This window comes from Moesziomyces antarcticus, assembly GCF_000747765.1.
Source record: "Moesziomyces antarcticus DNA, scaffold: scaffold_v10083, strain JCM 10317, whole genome shotgun sequence".
Taxonomy (NCBI): domain Eukaryota; kingdom Fungi; phylum Basidiomycota; class Ustilaginomycetes; order Ustilaginales; family Ustilaginaceae; genus Moesziomyces; species Moesziomyces antarcticus.
The window spans coordinates 1-10,435 of NW_014638927.1; the positions used below are offsets into that span (position 1 = coordinate 1).

Below are 10,435 nucleotides of genomic sequence, written 5' to 3' on the forward strand. Positions count from 1 at the left end.
CCCGAGATGCACACGTTCCCCGCCACACAGATGAGCCCTACACCAGGCGCCGTACCCAATGGCGCTCAAGCACCCCGTCCAGTCGTCTCGCATGCTGCATATGCGTCCGACTTGAGCAGGCAATCCACCACCTCATCCGTCGGATCGGTTCGCAGACCCCTGCCTCAGCCAACGCGCACCTCCTCCAATCCATCCGCTCCTTGCTCGCCCTCGACGGGCACTGTCGGTCTCAACAATCGTGCCAGCGTGCGACGCGATCTTCCTCGACTGCCCCCGGGCTCGCCAGCAACCATCTCGGCGGCTTCCACTTTTGCTTCTTCCAATCTCGCCAAAAGAGACAACAGCAGTCCCGGATCGCCCGACGCAGCCACCATGTCGAGACTTCCCCCCACCGCCTTGAACCGGACTGAAAGCGTCAGACTAGCGGCAGAAGCTCTCATGGCGCGAGGAGCACCACAGAGACGACCGCTGCGCTCCGCACTCGCGAGCACCACCTTTTCGCCCCCCTTGCCACCCACTAGGATGGCAGCAAGTCCGCTGGCGCAAAGCAGCCCACTGCCGTCCAGCCAGAGCGAGCCCGCCGCAGCCGGCACAGGCGCATCGGTTCGCACTGCAGCACAGTACACGGCAGAAGTGACGGCGCCATCAAACCCACGTGGGGAACCCCAATCGAGCCAAAGCGACGGATCCATTCTGGCGAGCTCGGTCGGCTCAAGGACCAGCCCATCTAGCGCGCAGCCGGCAAACGGCTACTCTCATCACGCTCAGCATGGCGCCACCTCGGCGCCCGCACGATACCAAGACGCCATGAACCAGGCTGCGCAGTACAATCAGCCGCAGGCGCCCGCGCAGAACCACGCCGCACAGCGCCAGTCGACGGACGAGCTGGCCGCATCGATGAACAAGATGAGCGTCAGCCAGCCAGCCAGCTCACCAGCTCCAGCAAAGGTGGAGCAGCCCGCAGTGCCCATCCCGGTCTTTAGCTTCGACGCGCCAGAGGCTGAGCCGGAAAGACCCAGACGCCGACGAGGCAGCAGCGTTTCGCGAGCATCGCCCACGCCAGGCCACAAGGTGATTCAGCACGCGACGGCACCTTCAGCCGTGCCCACCATCGTCCTGCCCGGCGATGACGACGCTTTCGACGGTCCATCAATCCAAGTCTCGGGACCCGACGGCGATGACGGCGCCACAGGCTCGGCACCCATGATCTCGATCAGCACCGATGACGACGATGCGCGTTCCCAGACGAGCAACGGCAGCCGGGGTCCGGCAATTTCCGTATCATTCTCGGGCGAGCCTGCGGCCAAGTCTCAGAGGGCTGGCACGAGCCATTCGCCCTCCTCGACGCCGTACGGCAAGAAGGACGCCGACGGTGGACGCGTGTCGGCGTCGTCGGTGGGCAGCGGCGCGGGCTGCCACGGCTGTCGCAAGTGGATTGCCGGCAAGGTGGTGCACGCACTTCGCACGACGTTCCACCCGAGCTGTTTCGTGTGCGCGCACTGCTCCGAGGGCCTCGAGCACGTGGCGTTCTACGAGCACGAGGGGCTGCCGTACTGCCATTTTGACTACCACGAGCTGTTCTCCAAGCGCTGCTTCCACTGCCGCACGCCCATCGTGGACGAGCGATACATCACTGTGCAGGACGACGAGCTCACCGGCCAGGACGGCGAGACCAACGAGCGGTGCTATCACGAGCTGCACTTCTTCTGCGCCAACTGTGGCGATCCGTTCCTGGACCCCAAGGTGGCGGGCTCGGCTGCCGGCTCCGATCCGGGTCAGTTGGCCGCGGACGAGAACGGCAAGATCAAGCACGGCGGCATGGAGTTCATCGTGCACAAGGGGTATCCGTACTGCGAAAAGTGCCACGTGTCGCTGCACAAGCCGCGGTGCAAGGCGTGCAAGAAGCCCATCGTGGACGACCTCATCTCGGCGCTCGGAGGCAAGTACCATCCGGAGTGCTTTACGTGCACGGCGTGTGCGCGGCCGTTTTCGGACACCCAGTTCTTCGTCAAGGACGCCAAGCCGTACGACGAGGAGTGCTACAAAGTGCTGCTGCGCAACATGATCTGATGGACTGCTGCCTCTCCGAACACGCTAGCGCATTCTTGACTCAACACTGTATTTCTAGACGTGCCAACATTGCAAGCCATTTCGTCTTGTACTGCTGGTCTTGGTGTTTGCATTGTGATTCTAGAGTGGGGATGAATTAGGACTTTGAGGAGGATGCTTTTGCGAGGCGGTACATTTGGAGGAGGGTATCAGTTTTATCCTGGTGATCTGCCGGATCGGCGATGGGAGCGGGGGATGCGAAGAGGGGGTCGATACCGGACGACTGTTTTGGGAACGCGATGACGTCTCTTATGGTGTCTGTGTTGCAGAGGATTGCCATGAGTCTATCGAAGCCCAGGGCGATTCCGCCGTGGGGAGGGGCTCCGCAATCGAGTGCATGGATGAGGTGTGCAAATCTCCCCTGTTCGGCAGCATCCAACCTGAGCACTCGTTGAAAGACAGTCTGCTGTAACTTTGCCGAGTGGATTCGAACCGATCCGCCACCGATTTCTTGGCCGTTGAGGACGAGGTCGTAGTGTTGACCACGAACCTTTGCGATGTCTTGTGCATCTTGCGTTAGGAGATGGATGTCTTCCGCCACGGGGGCGGTGAAAGGATGATGGCTGGACTGCCACCTTGTCGTCGAGGTGGTGGACGAGAGCGAGGCGAGTTGGTTCTTGTCTTCGTCCGCGAGTGTGAAGAGTGGGAACTCTGTGATCCACACAAACGCATCGCCATTTAACTTCAACAGGCCCTTTCTTTCCAGCATCCCGGCGAGCTGCTTGCGCACATCTCCAAGCACTGTGCTCCCACCCTCGGGAGGATCCTTGCGGAGCGATACAAACACATCCACAGCACCATCGCTCGTATCGCCAATAGCTGCTCGAAGCGTCGTGGCGAGATGCTCCACATCAATCTCGGATGCCGAGACATCGTCGAGCTCCTGCAGGAACGTCCTGGTGAGCGCGCTCTTTTTGAGCAAAAGCGCAGCGAGCTCGTAGATGTTTTCGGACGACGCAATGCGGAACCTCTCCACACGCCCCTTGAACCCAACCAGCAAGGTGTCGAGTTCTTTCTTGGACAGCCCGCCCGAGGCCGAAACTTGGTAAGGCAGCACCTCGAGGCTCATGCTGCGCGGTTCGTGCTCCACAGCAGGATCGGTAGAGGAGACAAAGCCGCTCGAGATGTCGTGGAGGGCAAGATCGTAGCGCAGGTCGGGTTTGTCGGATCCATAGCGCGTCATTGCAGTCCAGTACGACATGACAGGAAAGTGGGTTGGCAATTCGCCTCGACCTGCCACCTGCCAGATGCGCGAGACAAGACGCTCGATCACATCGCGCACCTGATGACCTCCGATCCTCCATGCGCCGCCAGCGTCCCTTTGATCAACACCCCCATCCACTGGAGACAGGAGCGTAGCAGCTTGCGCCGGAGCGGATTCGGGCCCGCCGCTGACAAAGCCCATCTCGAGGTCGATCTGGGTGAACTCGGGCTGTCTGTCCTTGCGTCCGTCTTCGTCCCTGAAGCACTTTGCGATCTGAAAGTACCTGTCCGTGACGCCGGATGCGATGAGCAGCTGCTTGGGCTGCTGCGGCGACTGCGGCAGAGCGTAGAACGCCGGCTCGGAAGAGGACGTCCTGGTAGGCACGAGGAACTCGCGTGCGCCCTCGGGGGTAGACCGAAGGAGGACAGGCGTCTCGATTTCCAGGAAACCGTTGTCGTAGAGGTGGTTGCGGACGGCGTGCGTGATTCGACTGCGGAGCCGGATGTTGCTTGCCAGCGAGGGACGACGCAGGTCGAGATACCTGTAACGCGCACGGAGCTCGGTCGAAACGCCGTCGGCATGCAGTGAGTCGGAGGGGTGAAATGGCAGGTCGCGAGTAGCTGGATTGAGAAGCGTAAAGCTATGCGGGATGACTTCGACAGCACCGGTGCCCATGGTCGCTTTCGAGTCCTGGACGGGGCGCAGTGCCACTCGACCACGGATAAGAACGGCGCTCTGTGAAGGCACTGCGGCCAACGACTCGAGCAGCGCAGGGGATGCTTCGGTAGGCTGCAATTTGAGCTGCACAGAGCCGGAGTGGTCGAACATTGTGAAGAATGCGAGCTGCTTGGAGACCTGTCTGGACGACTGGATCCAGCCCGTGAGGATGACCTCCTGGTCTTCATGCTCGGGACGCAGCTCCCCACAGACGTGTGTACGTGCAGGGAAAGCGCCATAGAATGCGTTCTCGCTGGCTCGTTGGTCACGCTGCTGGGGTGACGAGGATGCAGGGGCGTGTGTCGTTGCGTATGGCCGGAGCGAGAGCCGTGATGGAGCCGAGCTGGGCCATGCTGCTGCTACCCGCACGGAGCGAGCACGCAGAGCAATGCGCTGCACGGCCCTTGCGGAAGGCGCGAGCATCGATGTGCGCGAGTGTCGGAAGCGGTGAAAGGTGGAAGGCGAGAAGAAAGGTCAGCGCGGCGGTGTTGGGCAGCTGAAAATTGCGCCGTTAGCCGTGGTGGAGGGGTGGCCTAAATTACATCGGGCGAGCTGCTGGTCGGGCTTGCTGATCGGCCGATTGAGAAGGCGGCGGCGGCACCACACGCTCTTCGGAACGCGTTTTTGTGCGAATTGCGTTTTGGCTTTGTTGGATTGAGGGAGCGATCGTGTTGCTTCGGTGGCTTCTGCTAACCATCATCCGTCGGCATCACCAGCGGCGCTGCGCCTTGCTATCATCGTCCGGACTCAGAACAACCTCCACTCTGCATAGCCGCCATGGATCGTCCGCGGCGCTCCACGCGTCAATCGACTTCGGCGCTCCAGTCGCCCGCGCCTACGCCTGCGCCGTCCACATCCGCAGCGGCGGCATCGTCGGCCATCGTGCCGCCTGTCGCCATGGCCAACGGCAACGCAACCCCGTCGCGCTTCGAGGCAGGCTACTCGTCCAACACGACGTTTCAGCAGCCGATGACGCCGCAGCCTGCGCCTGGATTCGCGCATCCGTCGTCACAGAACTTTGCGCATCAGCGACAGCACATGCCCATGGATGCGCCGGCGCCACACCCGATCTCGCAACTCAGCTTGCAGTCGCTCCCGAACGTGCATGTCGTGGGTCGTGGTGCGGCACCCATCGCACCGGGCACGTCGGTGGCGCCACCGCGTCCGTTTGGCACCGCGGCTTCGGCGCCCACCGTGCCGCAGGCCATGTACAGCACCTTCCCCTCCCGCATCAAGGCAGGCACCACCAACCTGCTCCAATCCATGCCGCAGTCCGAATGGTACGATCCCTCGGGCCGACCGCTCGATCCGCTCGCCACGCCGACACACGAATACGCGGGCGGCTCCACACCCTACCGCGCCGCGCGCGCCAGCGGCCGTCGAAGGGCCGCGGCAGGCTTCATCCGCTACGCCGAGGCGGGCAGCTCGGACGACGACTTTGAGGAGGACGCCACGGGCACCGAAGACGACGCCGCACGCGGCGGCTCCAAGCGTCGGCTCGAGGACGAGGACGACGAGTCGTCGCGCGCCTACCTCGGACTGCCGCCACCGGCGTCGAGAGTGGTGGCGAAACGCATGTTCCACCGCACCAACCACGTCTACCACAACGACGACGACCTGGCGCGCCAGGCGGGGCGCAACGAGATCCTCGTGCCCATCAAGATCGACCTGGAGGCCGAACAGTACCGCATCAAGGACTCGTTTACGTGGAACATGAACGAGCGTCTCATCTCGCCGCACCACTTTGCGAGGCTGCTGCTCGAGGATCTGGATATCCCCGTCGAGCCGTACGCCACGCAGATCATGAACATGATCAACCAGCAGATCGACGACGCGACGGGCGTGGCGGATATCGAGATGGAGCCGGCGGCGGGCGGCGTGTGGGCTTCGGCGCGGTTGCACGATCAGGAGGGACAGATGGCGTTACCTGTGGGGGAGCGCGCGCAGTACGATGCGGCAGAAGAACTGGTCAAGGAGGGTCGACCGTGGGATTGGGGACTGGAGAGGCGGGATGAGGAGCAGCGTGCGTGGCGCAAACGCATGGCGGAGCGGCTGGACGCAGGCCAAGGGCTGGGCGACTTTGAGGATGATCTGCGCGTGATTGTGGATTACGAGGTGCAGATCCTGCGGCACATGCTGCGCGATCGACTCGAGTGGGATCTGTGTTCGCCGCTGACGCCCGAGTCGTTTGCACGCAAGCTGTGCGACGATCTCGGATTGTCGGGCGAGGCGGCTGCGCTGATTGCCAACAGCGTGCGCGAGCAGCTCATCCACCACAAGCGCGCTGCGCTCGAGCTCGGCCTCGTGGGCAGCGGACGCGTGCTCAAGGAAAAGGAGGCCGAGATCGAGCAGGCGTGGGCCGAGCTGCATGCCGAGAAGGTGGACAAGCAGCGCAAGAGGCTCGAGCGCGCAACCAGTGCGTCCGAGGCCCAGTCGCAGGTGGCTTCGGCCAATGCCACGGGTGGCGCTAATACGCGCGAGCCTTCGGTGCAGCCCAGTACAGACGAGCAGGTCAAAGCTGGCGTTGAAGGGCAGGAGTCGATTGCAACGCCGCGTGGATCGGTGGATGTCGACGCAGCAGGAGAGGGCGAGGCGCGTGCGACTCCTGCTCCCGGTGCAGACGATGACGACGATGAAGATGTCGAGACACTGCATCTCACAGCCACGGCTACAGCTGCGCCGACACGCGAAGGAACCTCGACACCGGCCATCCAGCCTGCCTCGACACCCGCACCGGCCACGCGATCATCCGCACGCCTCTCGAACATGCTCGATGGCGTGGCGAGTGGATCGGGAGCAGCGACGCCGTCTGGGCCTGCGGTGGAGCCGGTGCTGAGTGCGTCGCAGCGGCTGCACAATGCGTCGTACACGGTGCGCGAGATTCTTTCGCGTGGGCCACGACCGTTGGAAGCCATCTGGCGCGACTGGCATGAGTCGCGCGAGTTTGGCCCGCTGCTCGAACGGCTCAACGACGACGACCTCGAGAAGCTCGAGGAGGCCAACATCCGCGCCTCGCGTCGAAACCGCCGCGAAGCCGCCCGTGCCTTTGGCGGACGTCGTCGTCGTTAACACCTGCAAACCGAATCAATTCAAACCTCATGCAATGGGCTTTTCTCTTTTTCTCTCTCTTCGCGACTGTGTGTTGGTGAAAAGGTATCGATGTTTTCATAATTGTGCGGCTTGATCGAGAAGGCAATCTTTAGGAGAGAGAGAGGGCAGATTTATCGGCCACCGAAACCGGCGCCGGATCCTTTGGAGGTGGTGTTCTGACCTTGCTTTGCATCGTTGGTTGTCGAGTAGGCCTCCTTTTGCGAGGCGGTCTGGAGCTGGCCTCGCTCGAGGATGTGGGTGACCACATCGACGTCCTTGTGGCTCTCGAAGACCGTGTCGAGGAGCTGCTTGGAGGGACGACCCATGATTCCCTGTGCGCCCGTGCCGGTGTGGAAGACGTCGAACGAGTCAACAACGTCGGCGAGAGGGATGGTCTTGTCGCCCTTGATCCACTTCTTGTACTCGTCGCCGTTGACGATCACCATGAACTCGTCGGTGGACTGCGAGTCGGGCTTGAATACGACCTTGTGGAACTGCTTCATTTTTGCTGGTAGTTGCGTTGCTGCGGTGAGAAAAGGATGTTTGGGTTGGCTGGATGGATGGTGTGCGACAGGAAGAGAGAAGAGCGAGGGCCAGAGTTAAATACGCACCGGGAGGGGATGAGCGGGTCTGCTGAGCGCGGGTCGAGAGCGGTGGTCTGGGCGCAATGCACAGACGGATGCACCGAGGCCAAGGCGCCCAGTGACGCGAGAGACGCATGGGCCCGCATCCGCAGAATCACCTCCACATTTCCCAAACACCTCCGACCAACAAGGCACGCGACCAGTCTCTGCGTTGCTTCTATGCTTCTCTCTCTCTCTCTTTCTCTCTCTCTCTCTGTGGTTGCGCGACTGGCATGGCCCGCGCTACTGTATGAGTGATCGCTCGCCCTTCTCCACCTTCTTCTGCCTCACTTTGGGCCCTGGCTTGGACCCTCGACACCAGCATCCCCACTACGCATGCACACTTCTTGGCCCGCCAGAGTCCACAAGCCATTGCGGTGGCTCTTTGATTGTGTTGTGTTGGATGTACCTTTGCGCCTTTAGTGAGAATGGCTGCGGGAGTGTGCATGTGCAGGGTCTCGTGAGCGAATCAGAGAGTGGATGCCAGCGCGTTCGGTTCCACGCACTTTTACGTTTTCGTGCATTTGGCCCCACCAAAACGCGCAGTGACGTGGTCCGCACCATAACTTGCACTGTTCGACCCATTGCATCGCTTTCTCATACAATGGCTCGCACTGGGGTATCGTGGGGGTATCATATCGGATTGGCTAGTCTGCATGTCCAGCATGTCGTTACACGGGTCGTTATAGTCGTCAAGTCGGTGAAAGGAAGTCTAGTCGATGCTCGCTTTGGATGGCGTGCGGGAATGGCGCGAAGCTGCGTCTTTCTCTGCATCGTCTCGCGATGACTTGGAGTCGGACGTCTGCTCTTCGCGCGTATGGTCGGCAAAAGGGTCGGGTCCAGCATCGTAGATGGACGATACGGGTCGCGAAGAGGCTTGGGCACCTCGCGCGGCACGGCTGTGGGGACCGTTGGCGTCTTCCTCGATGATGCTGAGAACCTGGCGAAGACGTCCGGCTGCAGTGGCTTGTGCGTCGGCCTCGTCGTCGTCGCCCTGCGCTGCGTCGTGCGTTGGCGCATGGGGTGTGGCAGCATCGCGCGCGTCTGCACTGTCGGCTGCACCAGCGCCCGCATGGTGCTGACCGTGCTGCTCGCGCGACAGAAGCTCTTCAAAGTCGACGCTCTCTGAACCGAAAAGGCCCCCCGAAGCGGTGTGTGCGCTGCCGTCCGAGGTGGATATCGCCGTGGTCGCCTCCGACACCGCCGACAGGCCGAGCAACGAGTCGCGCGCCACATGCGTCGGCCCACTCGCGCCACCACTCGCGTTGGCGCCGCGTGCTTTGGGCGTGGCTGCGCTCGCCGCACTCGCCTGCGTCTCGGCTGCACGCAATGGCTTGGGTGTGGAAGACGACGGCAGCTCTTCCGAGGTAGCTTTGCCCGCCGAAGCGCGTGTGGGCGTTGCAGCCGCCGAGGCGTTCTTGTGGCCCGCAAAGCTCGCTCTCGACAGCCCCTTGCTGGGCGTCGAGGGTGACATGATGTTGGGAGGCAGCACACTCGTCGCACTCGCACTCGCACTCGCATGCGACGCCGAGGCAGTGGACGGCTTGGCGTCTTCGGACGTGGGCTCTGCGTCGGTGACGCTGGTCTCGTTGGTGGGTGCTTCGGTGCTGGTGTTGTGGATGCTGTTGGCACCGGAGCTGAGCAGCGAGATGGGATGGAGGATGCTAAAGATCTCGCCGTCGTGCTTGGGAGGGCCGTAGCTGCCAAAGGGATCCGGGATGGTGGCGAGCATCTGCTCGAGCACGGGATCGTTGAGCCCCTTGGAGCTGATCCTCTCCGAGATTTCGATCTGCGACCTCACGATGAGCGCCACCTTGGATTCGATAAACTGCCACACCTCGTGCTCTGCGTCGAGCACCTCGTTGTAGTACTGCGCCTTGAGATCGTCGATGGCGTCGACGTGCGACTGGAGCTCGGCGAGCGCGCGGCGGAACGAGTTGAGGTCGCGCTCCTTCTTGCGGCCGGCGCGGTTGTTGCGCGCCTCGGCCTCCTTGAGCTGCTTGGATTTTTCGGAGACCGCCTTGTCGTGCACCACCTGGCGCTCGGTGCATGCGGAGCGGTAGGTGTCGTAGTGGCTGAGCAACGGGATGGAGAAGTCCTTCCAGAAGGTGTCGCACAGCACCTGTTCGTAGTTGCTCTTGAGAAAGTGCAGTCCGCTCGCCGCCTGGAGCGCGGGCCCCGAGTCGTGGGCACCCTTGACGCGCGCGCACGTCTCGAGCGCACACGCCAGGTCGGACGATGCCTTGGCCATGGCGAGCATGGACGATGTGTACGCCTTGGCGGATGCGAGCAGCGCCTCGTACGCTGCTAGCGAAGTGCGCAGGTCCGCGCGCGTGATGAGCACCGCCGGTCGCGACGGAAAGTCGAGCGAGGCGCGGGTGGTGGTGGAGAGCGAGGGCGAGGGCGGTGCGGCGGGGAAGGGCTGGCCGCTGGCATCGTGCGTGCGATGCGGCGGCGGCATATGCAATGAGCGGATCGAGTGTGGACGTGGCATGGTGCTGCGGCCCAAAGGGATGGTGGTGTTGCTCAAGACGGCTAGCCAGCGAGCGCACAACAACACCTCCTCTCGAACCCCTCGACACAGACGCGTGCCTGACAAGCGAGCGGCTGGCGGCTGGAAGGGTGCAGCCCCACCACAGCACCACCACAGCAGCACATCTGGGTGGGTGTGTTTTTTGGGCAAAAATGCGTT

General features: G+C 62.5%; 5 protein-coding genes across 5 annotated transcripts; 2 read left to right on the forward strand and 3 right to left on the reverse strand.

Annotated features, from left to right (window-relative positions):
- Nucleotides 1–30: 30 nt before the first annotated feature.
- On the forward strand, nucleotides 31–2,070 carry PAN0_083c6644 (LIM-domain-containing protein; the record flags this gene model as incomplete). Its single annotated transcript, XM_014797917.1, has 1 exon — nucleotides 31–2,070. One exon carries the CDS (start codon nucleotides 31–33, stop codon nucleotides 2,068–2,070), a length of 2,040 nt encoding a protein of 679 aa, XP_014653403.1.
- A 136-nt stretch (nucleotides 2,071–2,206) lies between these two features.
- PAN0_083d6645 (aspartyl-tRNA synthetase) lies at nucleotides 2,207–4,453 on the reverse strand (the record flags this gene model as incomplete). The annotated part of the gene is made up of 1 exon (XM_014797918.1): nucleotides 2,207–4,453. One exon carries the CDS (start codon nucleotides 4,451–4,453, stop codon nucleotides 2,207–2,209), a length of 2,247 nt encoding a protein of 748 aa, XP_014653404.1.
- A 354-nt stretch (nucleotides 4,454–4,807) lies between these two features.
- Nucleotides 4,808–7,099, forward strand: PAN0_083c6646 (SNF5-domain-containing protein; the record flags this gene model as incomplete). The annotated part of the gene is made up of 1 exon (XM_014797919.1): nucleotides 4,808–7,099. One exon carries the CDS (start codon nucleotides 4,808–4,810, stop codon nucleotides 7,097–7,099), a length of 2,292 nt encoding a protein of 763 aa, XP_014653405.1.
- A 152-nt stretch (nucleotides 7,100–7,251) lies between these two features.
- On the reverse strand, nucleotides 7,252–7,623 carry PAN0_083d6647 (DUF1960-domain-containing protein; the record flags this gene model as incomplete). The annotated part of the gene is made up of 1 exon (XM_014797920.1): nucleotides 7,252–7,623. One exon carries the CDS (start codon nucleotides 7,621–7,623, stop codon nucleotides 7,252–7,254), a length of 372 nt encoding a protein of 123 aa, XP_014653406.1.
- An 832-nt stretch (nucleotides 7,624–8,455) lies between these two features.
- PAN0_083d6648 (uncharacterized protein) lies at nucleotides 8,456–10,204 on the reverse strand (the record flags this gene model as incomplete). Its single annotated transcript, XM_014797921.1, has 1 exon — nucleotides 8,456–10,204. The coding sequence occupies one exon, from the start codon at nucleotides 10,202–10,204 to the stop codon at nucleotides 8,456–8,458; it is 1,749 nt and encodes a 582-aa protein (XP_014653407.1).
- Between the last annotated feature and the right edge of the window lie 231 nt (nucleotides 10,205–10,435).